We start from the raw sequence: 22,813 nt of genomic DNA, 5'->3' as shown, positions 1-22,813 counted from the left end.
GCAGGGCGCAACCCTCACCCTGAGGGGCCGGAGCGTTTATCTCCTTCGTGCTTTCCTTCTCCGCCCCGCACACCCCCCTTTCTGCCTCCGTTGGGCGCTCCCGTTGCGATCGAGCCTGCCCATTGGCCGGAAAGCCCGCGAGGACGCGCGCGCACGCCTGGCTTGGCGCGGAGTTTCCCGGGGTCCATCGGAGCTGCAGAGGTGGGTGGGGGTCGCCGCCCCTCTCCTCGGTGATTCCGCGCTCGGCTGCGTGGGGAGAGGGAGGAGGGGGACCCGCCGGTCCGGGCTCGGGGCTTGGCCGGTGGCGGAGCCCCCGCAGTTCCTTCTTTTCGCCTAACATAGCCCCCCCCCCCCCGCAGGTAAGACCGCCGCGGGAGCCGGAGCAGCGCCATGTCGTCGCCCGCCTCCACCCCCAGCCGCCGCCGCGGCAAGCGCGGCCGGGGCAGCAACCCCCCGACTCGTAAGTGCTTCGGGGGGAAGTGGCCGGCCCGGGGGGGGGGGGGGGGGGGCAAGCGGCCGAGGCCGGGGGTGTGCGTGTGTGTGTGTGTGGCGGCGGGGGGGGGGGTACACACGATTTAAGCGCCGGCTCCGCGCCTGCTTGTGTCTTCCAGCACAAGATGCTCGCTCTCCTCCGTCGCAGAAGCGTAGGACGGACGACTCCACCGGAGACCTGCAGCCCATGCCCACCTCCCCGCCCGCCGACGCGCAGAGCCCCGGCGCCCCCGATGTTCTCTTCTCCAGCCCCCCGCAGTTCCGCCACTCCGGTACGCGGGGGCTGGGGCGGCTCCGCCACCCGCCCCTCCTGTGCAGGAGGAGCCCGGCTGAAAAACGCTCTTGGCGGGGGGGGGGGGGGGGGTGTGGTGTGTGTGTGTTGGAAGAATTTTGTCTCGAACTTCTCATTCCAGTTTAGCATAGCGAGCGGGGCAGGAGCGTAGTCAGGGGTGTGGATCTGCTGTGGTAGCTTCAGATTATCGTGGGAGTATGCATCAGGGATCACACCCTATTTCTCGTATTTCTAGAAGGCGTAAATCAATAAAATTATTATTACAGAAAGAATTTGATTGCCGTAAAAAGCCATTCTTGCTTTTATGAATAGGATTGGGTTTAGCTGTAGTAGCTGGTAATTGTCGGGTCACTTGTTTTACAGACCCAAAAATACCGAAAAAAGTGTTTCATCTAAAATGCTAAGTTTTGCCTTTTTATGCTTGAACACTAGTTTTAAAGTGCAGTACTGCTTTAATGTTTTCTAGCAAAGCTTTACTAGCTTTCAGAAGAGATGTCAGTGCAAAGAAAAGTTCTAGGTAGGCTTGCAACATCTTTATTGTTTCTGTTTTAACAGAACACTGGAATTGATTGATGCTACTCATTTTACAACAGTAGAGTTAAAAGAATGAGACGTGCAGAGGCTGAATTTTAGTCTGCTCTAAATGTAAAATGCCTTGATAATCATAATAAAACTTTTTTTTTTTTTTTAATAGCTATTCCTCTTGACTTTGATATCAGTTCACCTCTGACTTACGGCACCCCCAGCTCCAGGGTAGAGGGTACTCCACGAAGTGGTGTACGAGGAACTCCGGTCAGGCAGAGGCCGGATCTTGGGTCTGTCCGTAAAGCCAGACAGGTCGATTTACACTCAGATGGGGTAGGTAGATGTCTCTGATCTTGCATCTGACGACAACTTTTTCAACGACTGTGTGTATTTGCATATGCTTAATTTGTTTCCATGCAGCCGACGGAGGATGTAATAGCAACCGAGCAATCTCTGGGACAAAAGCTTGTTATTTGGGGAACAGATGTTAATGTAGCCTCATGCAAAGAAAAATTCCAGGTAGGTTAGCAACTTGGTTTTTATTTTTTTAAATGAAAAGGTGGTTAGCTTTCAACAAATACCGAATGTGATACTGAGTAAGTGTACTGCTAAATTCTGCTCATCTTTCCCTTCTGTCTGTTACCTCTGACATTCAGAGATTTCTTCAGCGTTTCATTGATCCACTGGCTAAAGAAGATGAAGACATTGGCTTGGATCTTAATGAGCCACGCTATATGCAACGACTTGAGGAGGTACTTGTAACACAGCAAAATCTAACTTTTTGTGTTCAGCCTTGTGTGCTGTTAAGCTAAAGTTTTCTTTTCAAATACCTTGCAGATTAATATGGTTGGGGAACCATTCCTGAATGTAAATTGCGACCATCTGAGATCATTTGATGAAAATCTTTACAGACAACTGATCTGCTATCCTCAGGTGAAGTAGTGCACTTGTTTTCTGGCTTTCAAGGGGCCCTTTCATATTTCTGGCTTTTAATATGTTTAACTGCAATGTGTGCTTTGTATGTTCTGCATAATCCCTGGGGCTTCTTCGTTTTACTTACTATAAAATGTCTTGTTGCATAGTAGTTGATCATAGATACTACAGTGAATACCTCATGCACGCAAAATTAGCTGGGAAGCTGCAATGTCTGGAGTCTTGTACTTTTTTTTTTTTTTTTCCCTTTGCAATACTTAAATGAATACATCTGATTATAAACAGCAGGTTTTTGGTTATGTAGGAAAATCCTCAGCCGGCATAACTTTTAGTCATTCCTAGCTGATGAGCAGCACATACAACGCTTTGTACAGAAGTATTTTATTCTATGATTTTTTTTCTTTTTTTTTTTACTTGTAAGCTTAACTGTTTAACAATTTTGTACAGGAAGTTATCCCAACATTTGACATGGCTGCCAATGAGATCTTTTTTGATCGTTACCCTGATTCAATATTAGAACATCAGATTCAAGTAAGACCATATAATGCACTGAAGACTAGGAATATGAGAAGTCTAAACCCTGAAGGTAAACCTTTGATTACCACGTTAGAAAAGAGTCTTAAGGATTTATAAAAACTAACTGAATGTTAACACAGAATTACATGAAGACGGTATAAAACTGTACTTGTCAATCCAGACCAGCAGCTTTTGTTTATATAAGTTGTGTTTCATAAGCGAATGCTTTAGAGCCCAAATGCAGAATAATCTAGCCATAAAGGAAATCTCTCCTGGTATTACTTACTCGTGTTCTTAGTTATGCAAATGTGAAGGATTCTTTCTTTTGTTTAAATACTCCTGTAAATTAGAATATTTGTGCTGTGCATTTATGATTCTTTTTGCTTTGCCTTAGACAAAATAGTAGTACCTAACTATGAATGTCTACCTCCCACCTAAAAACTAATGTAATATGAGATTGTGAATGTTATTTTAAAATTTAAGAGGACGAAGTGATGACATGAATCTCCATATTTTGTAGATATTGATCAACTTATCACCATCAGTGGCATGGTCATCAGAAGCTCCCAGTTAATTCCCGAGATGCAAGAAGCATTCTTTAAATGCCAGGTTTGTGCTTTCACCACCAGAGTGGAAATCGATCGTGGCAGGATTGCCGAACCATCCGTGTGCAAGCACTGCAACACAACACACAGTATGGCACTGATTCACAATCGATCCATGTTCTCTGACAAGCAGATGGTACGTTGCTAAAATGAAACAGTTTCTAGTTTTTGCTCCCCCACTCCCCTAATATTATCAATGGCATTAACATACGTATCTTGAGAGTGAATGTTTTGAAAAGATAGAAGGGTTTCCATATGAAAGCCCCTTTATGTAGGGCGTGTCCACTTCCATCTGGACTAGATGAGCTTTGTCTATAACAATATTTTGGCCATACCAGCAGAATTCTCCTTTTCATCGTATCTTTTTATTAGTCATCAGTTTGCTGTTGGGGTGGGGGTGTGCTTTGTTCTTGTGCGATGTTCCCGATTCAAAATGATGCTGGAGGCTGTGCTAAATGCAAGATTTCTGTTCTACGCTTCGCGGAAAAGCTTTGGGGTTTTTTAAACTAAAACTCAAGGTTTTTTTGCTAGATCAAACTGCAGGAGTCGCCCGAAGATATGCCAGCTGGACAGACCCCGCACACAGTTGCGCTGTTTGCTCACAATGACCTTGTTGATAAAGTTCAGCCGGGTGATAGAGTTAATGTCACAGGTAAAATTTGGTTTGAGTTGTTTGCATCCTCCTTTTTAACTGATCTTAAATGTCTATAAAGGCACTTGGTGGGATGCACCTGCAGATGCAGAGGGAGCTGGCTGCTGTCTTTGCAAGGCCACTCAGTTATCTTTGAAAAAGTGCTGGTGACTGGCTGAGATACTGAAAGAAAGCCAATGTCACTCCTGGGGCACGGAGGAGACCTGGGGATCTACAGGCCAGTCAACTTCATCTTGGCCCCTGGGAAGGTGGTAGAGCCAATAATCCTGGAAACTCTAGCCATATGAAGGACAAGAAGGTAACTGGGAGCGGTCAGCATGGGCTTACAGGGGATAACAGCCTTCTACAATGAGGTGACTGGAGCAGTGGATGTTCTTTATTTTGACTTCAGCAAGGCTTTCATTACTGTCTTCCATAATACCCTTGTGGACAAACTGATGGTGTATGGGTTATCTGAGTCGGCGGTGAGGTGGATTTATCCAGCAGAACCGCTGGGCTCGGAGCGTTATGATCAGTGTCACAAAGTCCAGCTGGAGATTGGTCACCACGGGTGTACCCTAGGGGCCACTACCGGGGCCGAACGCTGACGTATTTACTAATGACCTGGATGATGGGACAGAGCACGCTGTCAGCATGCTTGCAGATAAAAGCAAAACTGGAAGGAGATGGGCTTGATAGTCCATGGGACTGTGGTGCCATCAGCTTCCTGGGCTGCCTTAGGGGGAGTGTTGCCAGCAGGTCGAGAGAGGTGATCCTTCCCCTCTATTCAGCACTGGTGAGGCCACATCTGGAGTACTGGGTCCAGTTCTGGGCTTTCCCAGTATAAGGGAGACATGAATGTACTCTAGTAAATGCAGCAAAGGGCCATGATTATAACTGGAGCCTCTGTCATATACAGAAAGGTTGAGAAAGCTGGAACTGCTCAGCCTGGAGAAGAGAAGGCTCAGGGGGACCTTCCCAATGTGTTTATAAATATCTGACTGTGGGGGTGGTGGTGCCAAGAAGACAGAGCCAGGTTCTCCTCATTGGTGCTCAGTGGCAGGCAGCAGGTACAAGTTGAAATACAGGAAATTTCAGTTAAACATAAGAACTTTTTTACTGTTTGGGTGGTTGAGCCCCCAGCACAGGTTGCCCAGAGAGGCTGTATGCAGTCTCCGTCCTTAGAGATACTCAAAACCTGACTGGCCGTGGCCTTTAGCCACCCGTTCTAGTTGACTCCAGTCTGAGCCCGTGGTTGGACTATGCAATCTCCAGGTCGTCTGACTTTGATTCGGTCATTCAGAGAATGTGGGTGAGGAGGAGGCAATATATTAAGGAGTGTCTGCTGTCAGGAGAGCGGTAGCGTGGAATAAGTCTTGTGATACTGCAACCACATTTTATAAACCACTTTGCTTTAAAACAACTGCTGTACTGCTGGCTGTTAGAGGTGCGTTAGAAATACATTATTAAACTCGGCACTTATAAAAGGGGGAAATGCTGACTTTAGGCATCAGAGCAGGATGGTCAGATTTTTTCAAAAATGCTTAAGCATTTCACTTCTTGAGAACACCTGTGATAGGAATGTTAAACATGTATGTGCCTGCAAAAATAGGGTCTAGGTGACTTAAATATGTTTAATTGACTTCTACATGACTGTCTTTAGTCAGTTTATCTCCCAGTACCAGTATTTAGGCTGTTTTGAAGGGAAATTTTTCAAGGGAAAATAGAAATTTTTGAGATTTTGGAATTATCAAGTTTCTTTATATCTAATGCTGTGATTAAAAATTGTATTTAGGTATCTACAGGGCAGTCCCAATTCGAGTTAATACAAGGGTAAGCAATGTAAAATCCGTCTACAAGACCCACATTGATGTCATCCACTATCGCAAGACAGATGCAAAACGCCTGCATGGTGTTGATGAGGAAACAGAACAAAAAATATTTGCAGAAGAACGTGTGGAAATTCTGAAAGAGCTTGCTAAAAAAGCAGACATATATGAGAGACTTTCTTCTGCACTGGCCCCAAGTATCTATGAGCATGAAGATATCAAAAAGGTGAATCAAATTCTTTATTTCTCTTCCAAGAACTGTATTTACATGCAAGTAAATCTGTAATTATTGTTTGTTATGAAAATGCATTGGGGCTTCACAATTGAAAAAACTGTATCTTGAGCAGTATTAACACTCCATGGTCTTGTCAGGATGGAGTTGGTTGTAAGTGTACCATAATTGTTTTCGTGGCATTAAGGGGTGTTAATTAGAGGGAAGATACTGCAAAGGTGGGAAAGCCGCAGAACTGGGAAAACTTAATTGCAGTATGCATCTTGGACACTTCTTCAATGTTCACATTACTGGTGATCAAAGGAAAATAAGTAGCTCTAATGTAGTGAGTGATTGCTGAAAAGAGCCGTCCACAAGAGAACAGTAGCTTTAAAATGACATATGGTTGACCCTGGCACGTTGAAGCAATTACTCAGATGTAATCCAAGAAGGGACTGTTCCATTAAAATGTTCAGCTGAAGTACTACAACTTCATCATTGCAAAAACTACAGTCGGGAGTGGATCCCAAGGTAATGTCAGATACCAAACAGTCCTCTCCAAGTATATTCATTTGTTTTTTCTTTGTAGATTTATACATTATCATAGTTCACAAGTTTCTGAAATAGCTAGAAGTTGAATTCAAAACCATACAACGATTTCCTGGTGAAATGGAAATAAAATAATGCCAATTCCATTTGTTGTTACCTCCTCGCCACACTAATAAGGTGCATCAGGTGTGGTGAGTGGAGTTGAGGAAAGTTAGGGACCCTTCATCAAGGGAGATCTTCAGGTTCTGACTAAAATCCGTTCACAACAATGTACAAAATTTCTGCCTTTAATACTTGAAAGCGCTTGAAACCCACATGCATTGGAGCACCAATAGTCTATATTGGGGGCCTTGAAGAAAGTAAAATAGGGCAGGTCATACTTCTTGTAGATACTGAAAAGGTTTTACTGACCTCTGCAAGTCACTCTAAGTGAATGAGAACAGAACTAATACAAATAGCTCACTCCATGCCTTTGCAAGATTACTATGCTGTAAGAAATTGTGCAGAAGCTTTACGTGAAGTAGTGTACAGTTTTCCTTGCTGTTTCCAGCTTCACTGCCACTGACATTTCATTGTCTTTCTAACATATATATGCTGCTAGAGTAAAAAAAAAAAATACAAGAAGAATACTGGGAAATTGTGAATTTTTAATCTAGTAAATTTGAAAAGGAAGAAAAAAATCCCCCCGACAATTCTAGCTAACAGATAAAATTACAAGCATATGCTTATACTAATAATTACAGTACTTTCAAAATACTGAAAGTTAGTTAGTTACTTTTTGTTTCCTTACTAATACTGCAAGTATATGCTTTCTTTAGGAAATATAACGGGGGAAGTGTTAATAAGTTCTGATGAAATAGAAGACCTTAAATTTCATCTTTATGGGCAAGTAAAGAATTATAAGTAATGTTGAAAGCAGTTTTCCTGACAAGAAAACAATACTTGATTTGTTTTGACTAAAAAACTGTTACAAATGGCACTTTTCTAATTATAGGAAAAAGATAATGATACTTTGGTCCTAGATTAAACATAGCCTTAGGGAAAACAGTAGCCTATTCTGGCTTTCCTATTGTCAGCAGAACTTGTTGTTGAAATTGTGATTACAGAAGTTCTGGAATAGATTTGGAACAAATCTAATTTCCAACTTTAATTAGATGCTGAATTTGTAGGACCTAGCAGTTTAACTATGTGTTTGTAATTAACTAGAATTGAAGATATCTGTAAAGAATGAACCCTTTAAAAGACTTCTAAGAACAGTTCCAAGTCTTTTCTTTCATGACTGAGTTGTGTAAATTTTAGCAATGTTTCAGTTTATTCGACATTTCGGTTCAACAGTTGGAATTGCTCTGTTAGCTGTACAAGAGGTGATGTTCTGATTCTTAAAGAGAATATTTTTATAGGGTATTCTGCTTCAGCTTTTTGGGGGATCGAGAAAGGATTTTACTCACACAGGAAGAGGCAATTTCCGTGCTGAGATCAACATTCTTCTCTGTGGTGATCCTGGTACTAGTAAATCACAGCTGCTCCAGTATGTGTATAACCTGGTTCCTCGAGGCCAGTACACATCTGGCAAAGGCTCAAGCGCAGTTGGCCTTACTGCCTATGTGATGAAGGACCCAGAAACACGGCAACTGGTTCTTCAGACGGGTGCTCTAGTGCTTAGTGACAATGGCATTTGCTGCATTGACGAGTTTGATAAAATGAATGAAAGCACAAGGTCAGTACTGCATGAAGTAATGGAACAGCAGACTCTGTCCATCGCGAAGGTAAGCGTCTGTTTAATTCTAGGTTCTTTCCACTAAGGATGGTAAATGCTAGGCAGCTGGAACTGAAAAGTTGCCGTAAGAACAAAGGATTACATTTTTCCGTTGTCGTCAGTGTATCAATCCTAGATTATGTAACAACTTAGTTACAAAAGAATATGGCTTTTGTATCAAGGTGGTATTTCCAGATGCTTTTGTTCTTGCTTTAATCTAAAAGGCTCTTGCAGTTTGGGTTTTTGTTTTGTTTGTTTTTTTTTTTTTTTTACTACAGAACTGATTTAATAACATTGGTGATCTCATGAAGTGGAGCGGAAAAAAGTTTTGGTGGCACATAGTTGCAGCTGGTTTCAGAAATGCTTTTCGTTTTGACAGGCTGGAATTATTTGCCAACTGAATGCTCGTACATCTATCCTAGCAGCAGCTAACCCTATAGAATCGCAGTGGAATCCAAAAAAGACTACTATTGAAAACATTCAGCTTCCTCATACACTGTTGTCAAGGTACTGAACTCTCCTGCTTGCACGTCTCGTTTTTGAGATGTTATACTTCCTCTTGTGAAAATGATTAAATACAGTACAAAAGAACAATTGTTTTTTGTAGCATAGTGTAGAGCTTCCATCGCAAGCACTTACTTTAAATGCTGTTCTTACAGCTTCTACGTGAGCAGACCCTCCTAGTATTTACACACTGACCTTGAACAGACGTGCTGAGATCTGTAGGGTCTCTTTATTTACTTCTATGTTGTTGTTTGTGTGTTGCTTCATAATCATCTCTCAGAACAACTCTTATCAATACTGTAAGTTCTAGAAAACTCCAACAAAAACTCGGGATGTTTTTCTTAGCTCCATAAAACTTGTAAAGCGAAATGCTGACGATCAGGGAACTTGCAGTGAAGGTGGTAGAATCTGAAGGTCTGTGCCTGCTTCATGTTTTTCTGTGAAATTCAGTCAGGGAGGTGGCAGTGCTAGCCCTTTGGGCAATAGCTGTTAGCAGTGTTTAGTGTCTGCTGGTAGCTTAATTTTCTATGTGCTGCATATTGCATGTGTGTGGCATATTGTGAGGAATTTCCACACTAACTGGGAATTTGAAGTACACATGGTATACTGGATATTTTGAGAATGCTTATGACTTAGATTTCGTTTCAGATCTGCTTAATTTAGCCACTTATTGACAAATGGTACGTTATTACAGGTGTACTGAATGAAACTAGGCCTGAGCAGCTTCTCAATTCCACTATTTATTGTGTTTAAGCTTTTGAAAATACATGATTGGTGGCTAAAAATATATTACTCATTCATGCCTATAGTTGAATATATAGTTTGTAAAATACTTTCTTCAGGATTAAAACTGCAAGTGCTTTTTTATTTATACATATTTTTATTTACTTATGGTTTTTATATGCATAAAATAACTATATAGGTATGTGCCCTGTTTGCTGTTGCCTTTCAGGGCCATTTATTTAGCAGCAAGTTTGTTGTTTGTATTTGGTATGTGTATGTGGTCTTTTGTTCTGTGGCGGGTTTTTGTGTGTGTGGTTGTGTGGAGGCGTTTTGGTTTGGTTTTTAAGGAAACAAAAACTGTCAGCCTTGAACATGGGATCTGAATTTTGCAGAGTGTATCTCACTCTCAAAGCTTCAAGTCCATAGGATGAAAGTAAATCCACTGAGCTGTTCTGTACTTTCAGAATTCTAGAAAAAATATCTTTTCGGTTTCATAGAGCAATCTGTACTTAGAGTAGCAATTAATAGTTAAATAACTCCTACATGTACTTAAGTGAAAACCCCTAAACCAAACTACTTTAAATGGCAAGAAAGTATACACACTAATACTGGCTTCTTATCCTCTTCAGATTTGACTTGATCTTTTTAATGTTGGATCCACGTGACGAAGCTTATGACAGACGTCTTGCTCGCCATTTGGTTTCTCTGTACTACCGAACTGAAGAAAAGATGGAGGAGGAATATATGGATATGGCAGTACTGAGGGATTACATCGCATATGCTCGTAGTTATGTAAATCCCAGGTTAAGTGAAGAAGCAAGCCAAGCCCTTATAGAGGTAAAGGAATTGCTTTTAAGAATGTTCAGTCTTTCCTGACTTGTGAAAAGTGGCAAAATCTGCTCGTATGTATGTTTTCTATCTACATACAACTTTTCTGTAACAACCTTCCAAAAAACCTCTAAAAATCACCAGCATTTAGAAGGAAAGAGGGATCAGTATAGAAGTCGTTCCGCACTCGAGCTTTCAGATGTGTTGGTTTGGATCCATCGTGTAAAAAGCATAAAATTCTACTGAAATAAAATAGATGTGTGATCACAGACACGAGTAGTGTTACATAAGACCAGACCTATGTTTTTGAAGTGATTCAGAACTCAATTCAATATCATGGCTTAATTGCTTTATAATGGTAAGAAATATGTGTGATGTGGTTATCCTTCACTGCAGAAGAATTGTGAAGATACGTGGGCAGAAATACAGCATTTGGGATGGCTTGCCAGAACTGCTCATATTCTGAAATAAGAAGTAGGGCGTGAAGGGGACTCTGAAAATAATGAATATAACAGGATTTACTGAAATACTTAATGACACTCTCCTTTTCAGGCATATGTGGACATGAGGAAGATTGGTAGTGGCAGGGGAATGGTTTCTGCATATCCCCGACAACTTGAGTCTCTGATCCGACTGGCAGAAGCACATGCTAAAATACGCTTTTCTGAGAAAGTTGAAACAGTTGATGTGGAAGAAGCAAAACGCCTCCATCGGGAAGCACTGAAACAATCTGCTACTGATCCAAGGACTGGAATTGTGGACATATCTATTCTCACGACAGGTTTGTGTTTTCGTAGTGTTAAAGCTGGGATGCTATTGGGCTTCTGTAATTTTTAAACGTGACTTAACCTGTCCTCCTTAGTTGATTTCTGAAAAGCATTTTCTTTCCTTTTATAAGGAATGAGCGCAACAGCTCGTAAGCGGCAAGAGGAGTTGGCTCAAGCCTTGAGGAAGCTTATCCAGTCAAAGGGTAAAACACCAGCTTTGAAGTACCAACAGCTTTTCGATGATCTCCGAGCACAGTCTGATACAGTAAGTTTCCTGCTTTGGTGTTATGTCTTCATTGATTTTTAAAAGCACGGTGTTTTTCCAAATCAACATTCTTGTCCTCAAATCACATTATGGAGGGAAAGGGAGACACTAACTTTTTCAGCGGACGTGACCAGAAAGCCGATTATTCTACAGATAATTGAGCTGAATCTTTGCTGTATCTTAGTTTATTCTGGCTTCTGAAATAGCAGTCAGCTTCAGGGTTCCAGGCCGGATTTCAAATTGCAAAAAGAACAAATTAAAACTTAAAAAAAAGGGGTAAGAAAACTGGTAGGAAGTAAGGCATTTTTACTGTCTTTGAAGTATTTCCCCCCCTTCCACCTCCCGTCTTTACTTGATTTGCTTCTCTTCTTTAAGGCTATCACAAAGGAAATGTTTGAAGAAGCGCTTCGTGCCTTGGCTGATGATGACTTCTTGACTGTAACTGGAAAGACTGTTAGACTGCTGTAAGTTAGCCTTTCCTCGTGAGCTGACTCACAGATTTTATTTTGCCTTACTTAAGATAGTGTCAGCCTGCAAGATCTTTGAGATTTGGGACTATCATTTGCTATGACAAGCATAGCCTTTCCTTGCAAGCCAACTGTCATGGCTTTACTTTGCCTTACAATATTGCCAGTCTGCAAGATTTTCAAGATTTGGGGCTATCATTTACTATGACAAGTGTAGCAATGATTAAGTGCCACTTTTGTCAGCACAAAACATTACAAAGGATTTAAAAAATCCTCAGCTGAATAATGCTATTTACCTTTAGCTAAATGTAATTACTAATATGTCAAGTGCTTTGTGTTTTTATGAGGTTTTGTAGAACATGCTAACAATGCTGTATGTATTTCAAATTGAATTGTAAAAATCATTCTTGAATTACTTTTTAGTAAATGCAATTTGACTATTAGTACTGCTGTAATCTGCAATAAAGTAATTGGTCTTAAAGGGCTCTTTAGCATTCATTTCCAGTGAAAATGAGCATATCCTGCGCTGAGCACTTGCTGATTTAGAATTCTGTGATTTTTAGGAAGTTCTTTGTGAGACCACAAAAAGAGCTTTGCTTTTTGTTTCACTTGAGTGTACTTTGGTAATATCCTCAGTGTAAAAAAGGAAGATAGATTCTACTTGAAACCAAATTTTCTTACTGCAATTTTAAGAATGACTGGATAAATTAAGATACCCACCTTCGGTGTAATATCTATATAATCTGTCCTGAAAGAACAAGGTCTGGTAGTGCATCACTGAAGAAGCTTCCCACATTCTAGCCAGGGTAGATGCTCTCAGCCATTGCCTGTCAATAGCTGCTATTGTTCTCGCAGCCGAGCTAGCAGAACAGTTCCCTAATTCACTTGGGTACGGACAGCAGCAGGCTGATCTCAACGGCTCCCTTGGTCATTTTAGGATGAAGTAAGTGCTCCTATATTCTGTGCCACTCCTTCCAGCAGAAGGAAAGCAAATTTCCCCTATGTGAAAAGGGGGCATTTTAAAACCTAATTTTTCTTGCTACTGGTTCATTATATGAGCAGGATACTGTTTACCTGTAATTGAATCTTCAGTGATTTGCTTTTTAGTACAAGGAAGGAGCTCAGTCTATCCTAGAGAAGTATCAGGTCAAGCCACAGCCATCTCTCCTCAGTCTTGTTTATTAGTAAGGAAGTCACTATCACCTCATCTTCTTGGCTTTTATGGACTGGAAGGATGTAATTCATGTTGAGCTTTTCTGTAGGGGAAGTCTGGGTTCCCTGACTCAAGGCTTAGAAGTTAGATATAGGTAAGCAGGGATCCCAGGAGCTGGACACTTCTCTTTACAAGAAGTCTGTGAAAAGTAATTCTAAACTCCCTTAAATACCAGAATCAGATTCTCTAGTGGTACTTGCCTTACAGGATCTTATCTGCCTCTCTGCTGTGTTATTAGTTAATGTATTTTGCATTGAAAACAACCATCTCATGACTTCTTTCCTTCCCCACTGTAACATACCCTTACTTCACAGTTGCTGTCTGCGTTTTATGTGAGACTGATACAGTCCTAAGCTTTTTACTTTCTGACAGCATCACTTGCACACTTTTTCCATTTACGCTGCTTGGTCCTTAAAGTACTACCTTGGTTCCCAAACCTTTCTCTCCCCATTTTTCCACTCTCATAGCTATAACAAAACTACCCTTCCTGATTACTTGGTACCTCCTCTTGTCAAACAAAACAGCACCAAAAAAGTTTCCTAAATATGTTTCTGAGTTTAAGGAAGCTGATTTAGTGTTTTAGAAAAATAAATAATAAATTCAAGTAGTGATTCATCTGGCTATACCAGAAAAATTCCTCAAATTAAAATTGCCTGTCAGTGTGGAAACTATTACTGTAAAACAGAAATTGGGTGGTTCATCTACTTGCAGATTCTAAATGCATATTAAATTGCATAGCCACAAAATAAAGTGTTCAAGAAAATGGAAGAGGGTTTTGTGTACAAAACTGATTTCAGCTCCCTTTTGAGTTAAGATGACTCTTAATACACAATCTTTTAGTTCATCAGTTGTTTTTTGTTTTTGTTTTTTTTTTTTTAAACTAAAATGCTTATTAGGAATTACCCTAGTTACCTAATTTGCAGGGTTACTTGCAGAATAATCCCACTAGGTGGCTCTTAAAGCCTGTATGTAGTAATTGATGGAGATAATTTGTTCTAGCCTGTAGTGGTTTTTTGATTTTTAAATAAGCAAGGACTGCAAGTGCCACTCTAATTAGGTAGATAGACTGGAAATGCTTGTAAAGAGTCTTCGTTAAAAAAAAAAAAAAGTACTGATTAAAGGTTTTAACCACCCATATGCTAATTTGAAATGTACACAAAGCAAAAGGAAGATGAAAGTAAATTACTTAACTGAGGATATTTTCCTTACTCTATGCAATATTTTCCAACTCTATATCATCATTTACTGCTGTATTTATCCTGTGTTGTTAGTGATTATAATTAAACTCATTTAAAAAACTCAAGTAATTTAAAGAATGGAATATGCAACCAGGGAACAGCACTCCTGCCAGAAACTTTATATCCTTGACATCAGGAACAGCATAGAAGAAAGGCATTAAGTCTTCTATGCATTCTCCAAAGGGCATAAAAAAAAAGTTATAAGCCTGCTGGCAGCAAGTGTTTGTAATGTCACTTTGAGAGACCATAGTTGAAGTGATCTCTTCTTGTCTAACACTGTAAAGAGAAGCTGCTGCTGAAGTGAAATGGAATGGCACTTTGTTTTCCTAGCACAGAATGCAGTCATCTTGGGGGTTCCGCGGGGTGGATGGGGAACCAGACAAGACAGACCAAAAAAACGTCTTTTGCTACCACTGTTACTGGTTTCAAAGCTGGTGCTTAATTTCTCTGCAAGTACAGATTTGATTGGAAAGTGACTTGATCCTGGTCATCCCCACTTCTGTTAGGTGCTTCAGTGGGAACATGTGTAAACTCCTAAGTGAGAAACATCTGAGATTATCCCATGCCCATCATAACTGAGATAATGTACTGCCTAAGACTATGTTCTAGTTGGCCTCATCAAACTTCAGTCCTAATTTTGTCAGTCATTCTGGAATTGCAGTTTTATCTTCCTAGAAGGCCCTAGAACTTTCCAGGATTATCTCAGGGAAAGAAGAAAGTTCACTGAAGACTGCGTGTTGAAGAGCTGGTCAGGGAAGTGATTTTATCCCTATCCCACTTTTGCACTGTGTTTATCTAATTCCATAATTAGAGCTGCTATGCAACTTGCCATTTTGTTACAGCAACAGGGACTGAAAAAAGTAAGCATTTTGCATTTTTTTCTCACTTGGCAAGACCACATGTAGTCTTGTAAAAATACATGTATAATTTACTTAAAAAGCATGGGATTCATGGTGTGTGAGGTAAACTGACAGTCAATATGGAGGCTGCCATCCAATTCTCAGTTTGCATGGCCATCTTACAATAACGTTTACAGACAGCCTAGCACCAGCTTGAATTATTTAATGCTCAAAACCAAAAAGCTGGTTAATTGTGGGTTGTAAGGTTTTGACAGTACAGTTTGTCTAAACAGTAAGCACAACCAGATTCCTCTTGTGACTGTCATCTTTGGACTCCAAATTGATAAGGAAAACAAAGAAGTTGTATTTGCTATTATGAAAAATAGTGGCTCATAAAATCTAAGCAGAAGACCTACTAATTATATTTATGTAATTATTATATTATTTAGTAGATTCCCTAAAGCATTCTCTCTGTGCCCTGTATTTTGACGGCAGAGAAAACACACACTTGGTTTGTTCAGTGACTCCTCATCATGCCCCACCTCGCAGCTGGATAGGGTAGGAGTAGGTTTGGATTACTTTTGCCTGGATTTGAGCCCCTTTTCTAATGAAGCGTGGTTTCCAATTACCATATTTTGTGAGTGGAAATCCTACCAGGAAACCACTGTAATGCCTGCATAATCTGTTTCGAAGGTCTTGCTACATCTTCAGGTTAAATTGTTTCTTTTATAAACGTGATTAAAAACCCACATACTTTTGATGTGGTTTTGTGGTCCAGCTATCTCTTAACCATTATCATACAAATTGTTTTTTCTAGTATGAAGCAGGTTTTTACTAGTGCAACTTTCTGATCAGTTTGGATCAGATTTACAGTGCATCTGTTCAGACTCCTTTGTTAGTCGACAAAATACCAAATGCTTGAGACAGAATACAAGAAAAATCATAGGAAGGTTTCCTCTCATAATTAAAACCTTTCCTAGCTCTGAAGCAAGAGCAGTATAGTCTTTCCTAGCTTTGCTTGTCAAAAACTACTAGGTGCAATAATACCTAGATTCTTAAAAATACAAATAACTGGGTGTAGGAAAGCTACTAAACTTTCTTATGAGGAGGATATATAGTATCTCTATATATATAGAGTATCTCTGATGACCTCTAAAAGCAATGTTAGAAAGTAGAGGAGCTTTTTATCCTTCCTCCATTTTAAGGGGTTAACTTTATTACAGTCCTGATGCAAGTTTTTTGGTGACCCGTGAGCCGTTACCCCTCTAATTCTTAAAGATACTAAAAAGCTTAAAACATCCTAGAACACAGCTACACATTACTACATCCACAATTTAAACCCAGAGGGAATTGGGCTGTGTATCCAGGCACATGATGTCCATGAAGTGAGCTGAGCTTTCAACCTCCGACAATATAATAAGGCTAGGCTGGCTACCTGCATTGGTATTTATGACCTTATCTCAGTTTTAGTCACACAGCATGTTACCTTTGCTTTTCAGTACGAGTACATGTGTTTGGGAAGATGAAGAAAGGGGAGGTATGTCCATCATCCAGCTAGTTCTTAGCCCATCTTTCAGTATGCAAGGAGCAGCCATTAAGCTTTTAAGCTTGTACTCAGTAACAGTGATGTTCTAGGGGCATTATATAGGCAGAAATTTTTTTAATTAATTGGACATCTCCTTACAGTATCTTTCTAAACAGTCTTGGCAACAACTACTTGGCTGACAGTTCCACTCATGCTCCATCACTGTATAACACCTACGTACCAGGACCACACAGTTCCTGTCACTTCAAAAAAATAGTTGCCTCTGTAACCCTTATTAGAAGAGTCTTTCACGGAATCTGCATGATCGATAAACACTCCAATCAAACTGAAATTTATATAAACAAATGAATACAAACTAAACATCATAATGGTCTTGATCCAACTTCTCAGCAATACAGGGTCTAGCTGTAGAAATCTATTGAAGTATTTCCTTATTGTTCTCAGCTTCTTCTCAATAATTAAAAAAAAGCTGATCAGGAAGCTAGAGCAGGCTTAACACTGTTTTAACTGCAGATGTTAAGAGCAAATGATGCTCTTATGCAGTACAAACTGTAAATGAATGACCCCAGTAGGCAAGCTATTATTTCCCCTGGGATAAACAGTAATGCTCCCAAGTATCTGTTACTGGTGATTTTTGTTACAGAAAAATACAATGCTGTGTAGACCTTTCTCAGCTGTACAAAGCAGCACAACTGCTTTATATGGTCTATTTTATCTAAGTGCAACAAGCAGGTCAGATTCCTTGCATAAGCCTTTTGGCAAAACTTGAAGATAGATGTTACTGAGAAATATTCCAAACCGAGTACTCTGCTTTCACTTCATGAAGAGTAAGATGATTAAAAAAAAAAAAAAAAAAATCAATCCACTTATTTTAAGAGATCTTGGAATACTCAGTGGTCATCCTAAAAGAAGAAGAGGTATTCTTTCACTGAAAAGACTCCTCATTAGGTATTCCTGAGAGACAGACGCGTTAATCTTTGTCCATGCTTCTTACAACGGTTGGTAAGAAACCACACATCAAAGATAATGATCAGGAATAACTTTTTTATAAGGCAAGTTTAGTAAAGGATGTTGTTGGGACAAGAATCCAGTGTCAACACAGTGTCCACTGAGAACAACCCTGCTGAAAATAAGTGTGTACACAGTAGCTATAAGCATGGCCCAGAGCGTTGTCAGAAGGATGGCATTTAGTATGACCATTCTAGGCATCTTCTGTCTACTAATTGTATTGAAAGTAGTCACTAAGATTGGTACACAGTTTTTTAGGTATGCCCAAGAGTTCAAGGGGAAGGTTAAGTTTTCAGCCACCAAAGTACAAGGAGATACACCCAGAAGTGGAATAATAACAGTCTTTCACTTGTTCCATGTACATTTTCTTCCTCAGCCATGAACAGACAGAAGATGTGAGGAAATAAGCAGGTCTTCTGCACACTGTAAGGTGCTTAGTTAACACTCAAGACACAACAAATTTAGCAGCATTGGTCACTAAGATCTAAAAAGCTTGCTGTGCAGCTGCCTTGAGAAGGGTCAAGGAGAAGTGCACCATAAAGAAAGATGCGACATCTGGAGAAGGATCAGAAGAAACTAATAAGGTGTTAGGGGAAGTCAGTGAATCAGTTAGATGGTCGAGGTTATCTCTGGAGCTCTAGCATAAGTGTGGCAGGCATTAGCCTCTTAAAAGCAGCTCTGCAAAAACAGAATTAGGAGAGAAGGCTAAGGAGCTGAATTACAACTTGCACACAGGCCATCACTAAGACAGTTGCTGTAGTGTGCTTTCTAGGATACAGACTTAGGGGGAAAGAACTGGCAGCTCATGTCAAAAAGACATGCTGATTCAGGTCTCTAACAATCATTCGTCTATTGTTTTTTGTAAAGCCTGATAAAAACATCATATTGCAGAATTCTCTTTCTGCCAAATTTGACTTAAACTGGCCAGGAAGAGTTAACAGTTATGACAGAGAATTCACATATGCAGTTATATAAGCCTGATTTTGGGAGTAATGCATACAGAAGGAGGAAGAAAAATCAGGTTTACCCCGATTAGAACATTTTACCGAAATACTGATTGATATATCGGTGCCGTAGTTTCTACTTCTGGGTGGAATGAGTCCTCCTTAAAAAGCACTGGAGAATGCGGGCATCGATCCCGCTACCTCTCGCATGCTAAGCGAGCGCTCTACCATTTGAGCTAATTCCCCGCCTCCCCGGGGCTGCTGGGGCTGCGGGACTGTCCGCGTCGGGGTCCAGGGAACCTGCGGCTCCGTCCCCAGCGCTCGGGTTTCTCTCCCGCTACCGTCTCTCTCTTCACAAAGGAAAAGACGCTCGACTTCAACACCAAAACGGGTCAAATAATACATTTGTGGTATTTCATTTAGCATTTCCAAGTGAAGGGGTAAGAAACAAGACAAACCAGAAAAGACACGTTTTACAGGTGTATGAAATCAAATTTTAAAAAAGTTTATTACTTACGTTTCCTGAGGGGAAGTACACTCCGGCATTTGGTTTTCTCCCCATAAAAGGCAGTTTCTATTTTTTTTTTTTTATGTGAGTTATTTTAATTTATTCTGGTCAAACAGATGGCATCATTTAAGAAATTAACTATAAATCTGAAAAATAAAAGCCTTTTTTACTTCAAAATTCCAGTTCAACACAGGAAAACATGTTGTATAGTTAACTGTCTTTTCTCCCACCACAAAAAGACGCCCGTGGAGAATGCGGGCATCGATCCCGCTACCTCTCGCATGCTAAGCGAGCGCTCTACCATTTGAGCTAATTCCCCCCGCGAAATTCGGTTTTGGCCCGTAACCATAGATTTTAATAATCACAAACACAACCCGCCTTCCCTTTAGTGCTCCTGCTCCTGTGTCCCGGGTGACGACCCCAGGGCAGCCATTCTGAACACTTACTACCATTTGACCTTGATTTTGTCTAATTTAATTTTTTTTTCTTTTCCAAGATGACAATCTCACCGAGTAAGGTGATAAGGCACTTCATGCTAATTTGCATGACAAACTCATGACCTGCAGCCTTCCCGTGCCACCCGACTCGACTCGCACTAGATTTATCCTTCTTTGAAGAGGGCAGCTGCTTCTTCTCTGCTGAGGGAAATCACATCACAGACAATGCAGTGGAGCAGCTTGAAGATAATACAAAACTCCATCTGCCCTGATGTCCCCTAACAAGACCATCTAGAAAGCAAAAGTCAAACCTCATTGAATTAGCTTGCATCAGTTTACATTAGTGTTGCCAAGGAGATGCATTGAAGTGACCTGTGTTAATGAAAGTATGTGGACACAAAGCCTTCACAGCTGAAATACTCTAGAGAAATGAAAAAAAAAAACGTAATTAAGGAGGTCAGGTGTTTTCAGCCATGTAGGTAAGGAAGTTTCTCCGAACCAAATGGAGAAATTAGAAAGTTTTACTTGCCATCTTACATGAAAATTTAGCAATCACAACAAATTCAAGACCACAGATCAATGGGCTGTCAATTATACAAAAGACACATTTTAATCACCAAAACCAGTACCTACTGCAGAGGTCTTTCTTCACCCTTATCTGACACTGGCATCAAATAAACTGTTTTTCTGTGAGATGAATTGTCCAAGCTTCAGGCCTTTTTAGTGGCAGCAGAGTGAGATTTGGGGGTGACAAATAGGGAGAATAATCTGCCGTTTTTGTGCTGACTCAGACTGCACAGGGTAGATAAAGAAAACTGACCCTTGTGAAATATGATACAGGAAAGGAAAGATCCCAGCTGCAGATGTGCAGCGGCCCATCACGGAGCCTAAGATGTATGCCTGTGAGAAGGCCTGAAACCACTTTTGCATATTGGTTTTCCCCCTAAGGTTTACTCCAATGAGGTAGATAAAGTCAGTTACGATATACTGCAAGAAATGGTAAAAACAAATTGTTATTTATTATTGTGCAGAGACTGAGGTAAAGCAGGAGAATAATTAAATTCTAGGAGAATGTTTGCAGTGGTACTGTGGTTTTAGTTCCACACTTGGCCTGAATCTGGTTTGTGATAGATTTGAAGTACTACCTTACTTTAGACAAGTTGTAGCTAGCCAATGCTTAATTTTGAAATTTATTTTCGTGTAACTGGATGCTGTCATCCATTAAGTTAAAACCATTAGAGAAAACCACCAGCGCACATATTGTTGGATTACTGCACATGCTTTACTTTACTAGCAGAACTTACTTTTCTGCATTTAAACAGAAAGTGAGAAATTTTTTCTCATATAATTTTCATTGCCTTCATTGTTTAATGGTATATCAGTGTAACCACTCTCACTGTAAACTACATTATTGTTCTTTAAGTTCAGAAAGCATTCCTTAATTTAACAACCTGGGAATAGAGCTCTGCCAATGTACTTCTTAATGCAAAGTCAGTTAGTATGACCACACTTGAATTTTTATATTTCTGAGTTGGTTTCAGTAACCCCATATATTTAAGATACAAATCTATTTTAACTGAATCATCAAAGTCAGTAAAAAAAAGGTAGAAATACCTAGAATATAATTTAGGAAGATATGAGTGAATACGTCCTCTCCACAAACCATGATAAAGATGAACTTTTAAACCATTGTATTTACCATTTACATATAGCTAATTAGAAAATAAAGTTGGAAAAGAGAATAAAAAGACTTGAAAAACAAGGAGAAGAAAAATCTCATTGCCCTCCAGTGACTTCTAACAGTATACTTTCTAGATTTACAAATCTTTTGCTACCTGCATTGTAACAGGGGTAAAACAAAATAGTCGTCTCTCCTTCCTGAATGAACCCTAGAGGTGGCTTATGTTCAGGAGTGTTCTTTTATCGAAGTAACGTAGCAGAAAATGCATCAGTATGCTTCTCATATGTCAGGCGAGTAATCCGACTTTCAAGCTGGCGGGCTGTCCACAGGAGCACAGGAACGCCTCGGTGTTCTTACATAAACCGACTGAGCGAGGGAACCGCGGCCGAAGCGGCCGCGCTGTGACTCAGCAGAGGGAAATCCGCCCGGGGGGGAACAGAGGGCGGGGAATTAGCTCAAATGGTAGAGCGCTCGCTTAGCATGCGAGAGGTAGCGGGATCGATGCCCGCATTCTCCAGCGTTTTGGGCGCTTGAAGGTTTCGGTGGAGCGTAACATTTTCGTCAATATTGTTCTGAAAGAAAATAGGCATCTCGTGTAATATACAGCGATTCCATAGAGGAAGAAAAACTACATTAGTGTAGCACGCTTGTGAACCCTCTGAAAGATGATTTCTACACACGAGCATCGGATGCTAATGTTATTCTGTAATACGCGAAATAAAATTAATTTCCGTCCCCTACAATAGCACACTGAATTTTAATGTCAACATATTTTTTTTAAAGGTTTCAATTATATGAAAAATTCGTGAAATTATCTATAAGATGGTGTAAAAGCATGTAGTTGTCTATATAATCATCAGCTCACCATAGAATTACTGTCTCTCCTGCTACCTTGCACCTCTTTGTAGCTATGGTGGGCATGACACACTTGTTCCTAACCCTAGTTTCAAGTGACGTTCAATCTCTCACAATTTCACTCAATTTCTTCCTCAACCCATTATAAAAAGATAATTTTCACTTTTAAAAATTGCTCATCTTTGACCAAAATTAACAACTTAAATCGTTCATATTGTGCATGTGCTTCTTAAAAATGATTAATTTTTATCCTTACAAAACTGCTACAGGAAAATGCATCTAAATTTAAAATATCCCCACAATATAAGGGAGTATAAACAGGGAACTAAAATTGTACCACAGCCAAAAAGCAGAAGAAACGGTGTTATCTGTCAGTGTGCTTCTGTGTCATTCTTTAAAACCCAGGAACAGGAATTTCTTTCTTTTTTGTGCAGGCAGTTACCCCAAATTTAGATAAAATAGAAGTTTACAAACCTCTCTTTTCCAAAACAGAAAAAAAAAAAAAAAATACAACGGGTAACCAAAAAAAAAGTATTGCTCCCTGTAGCCATAAAAACGCAACCCGTGGATGTCGCAAGTGGAGAATGCGGGCATCGATCCCGCTACCTCTCGCATGCTAAGCGAGCGCTCTACCATTTGAGCTAATTCCCC

The 22,813-nt window shown here is 40.3% G+C and overlaps 1 protein-coding gene and 4 non-coding genes across 5 annotated transcripts; 2 read left to right on the top strand and 3 right to left on the bottom strand.

The window, feature by feature from the left end:
• The first annotated feature begins 125 nt into the window (after nucleotides 1-125).
• On the top strand, nucleotides 126-12,363 carry MCM4 (minichromosome maintenance complex component 4). The gene is made up of 17 exons (XM_042798216.1): nucleotides 126-201; nucleotides 360-460; nucleotides 612-764; nucleotides 1,479-1,642; nucleotides 1,730-1,828; nucleotides 1,966-2,061; nucleotides 2,147-2,242; nucleotides 2,690-2,828; nucleotides 3,279-3,499; nucleotides 3,895-4,015; nucleotides 5,790-6,049; nucleotides 7,984-8,349; nucleotides 8,719-8,846; nucleotides 10,196-10,403; nucleotides 10,947-11,175; nucleotides 11,293-11,426; nucleotides 11,802-12,363. The coding sequence occupies exons 2-17, from the start codon at nucleotides 391-393 to the stop codon at nucleotides 11,892-11,894; spliced, it is 2,577 nt and encodes an 858-aa protein (XP_042654150.1). The 5' UTR covers nucleotides 126-201; nucleotides 360-390; the 3' UTR covers nucleotides 11,895-12,363.
• Nucleotides 12,364-18,854: 6,491 nt separating this feature from the next.
• TRNAA-AGC lies at nucleotides 18,855-18,927 on the bottom strand. Its single transcript has one exon. It is a non-coding gene; the product is annotated as a tRNA-Ala (tRNA).
• A 508-nt stretch (nucleotides 18,928-19,435) lies between these two features.
• Nucleotides 19,436-19,508, bottom strand: TRNAA-AGC. The gene has a single exon. It is a non-coding gene; the product is annotated as a tRNA-Ala (tRNA).
• A 2,243-nt stretch (nucleotides 19,509-21,751) lies between these two features.
• TRNAA-AGC lies at nucleotides 21,752-21,824 on the top strand. Its single transcript has one exon. It is a non-coding gene; the product is annotated as a tRNA-Ala (tRNA).
• A 916-nt stretch (nucleotides 21,825-22,740) lies between these two features.
• Nucleotides 22,741-22,813, bottom strand: TRNAA-AGC. Its single transcript has one exon. It is a non-coding gene; the product is annotated as a tRNA-Ala (tRNA).

The sequence above is a fragment of the Tyto alba genome, unplaced genomic scaffold, assembly GCF_018691265.1.
Source record: "Tyto alba isolate M040663 unplaced genomic scaffold, T.alba_DEE_v4.0 Super-Scaffold_27, whole genome shotgun sequence".
Lineage (NCBI taxonomy): Eukaryota > Metazoa > Chordata > Aves > Strigiformes > Tytonidae > Tyto > Tyto alba.
This window is presented reverse-complemented; position numbering and strand designations above follow the sequence as displayed.

Excerpts from the sequence above, each read along its gene's own strand:
- MCM4 (XM_042798216.1), top strand. The coding sequence starts at position 391 with ATGTCGTCGCCCGCCTCCACCCCCAGCCGCCGCCGCGGCAAGCGCGGC. Across the intron at positions 1,643-1,729 it reads TCGATTTACACTCAGATGGG|CCGACGGAGGATGTAATAGC; the intron begins GTAGGTAGATGT and ends GTTTCCATGCAG. Across the intron at positions 4,016-5,789 it reads TGATAGAGTTAATGTCACAG|GTATCTACAGGGCAGTCCCA; the intron begins GTAAAATTTGGT and ends AATTGTATTTAG.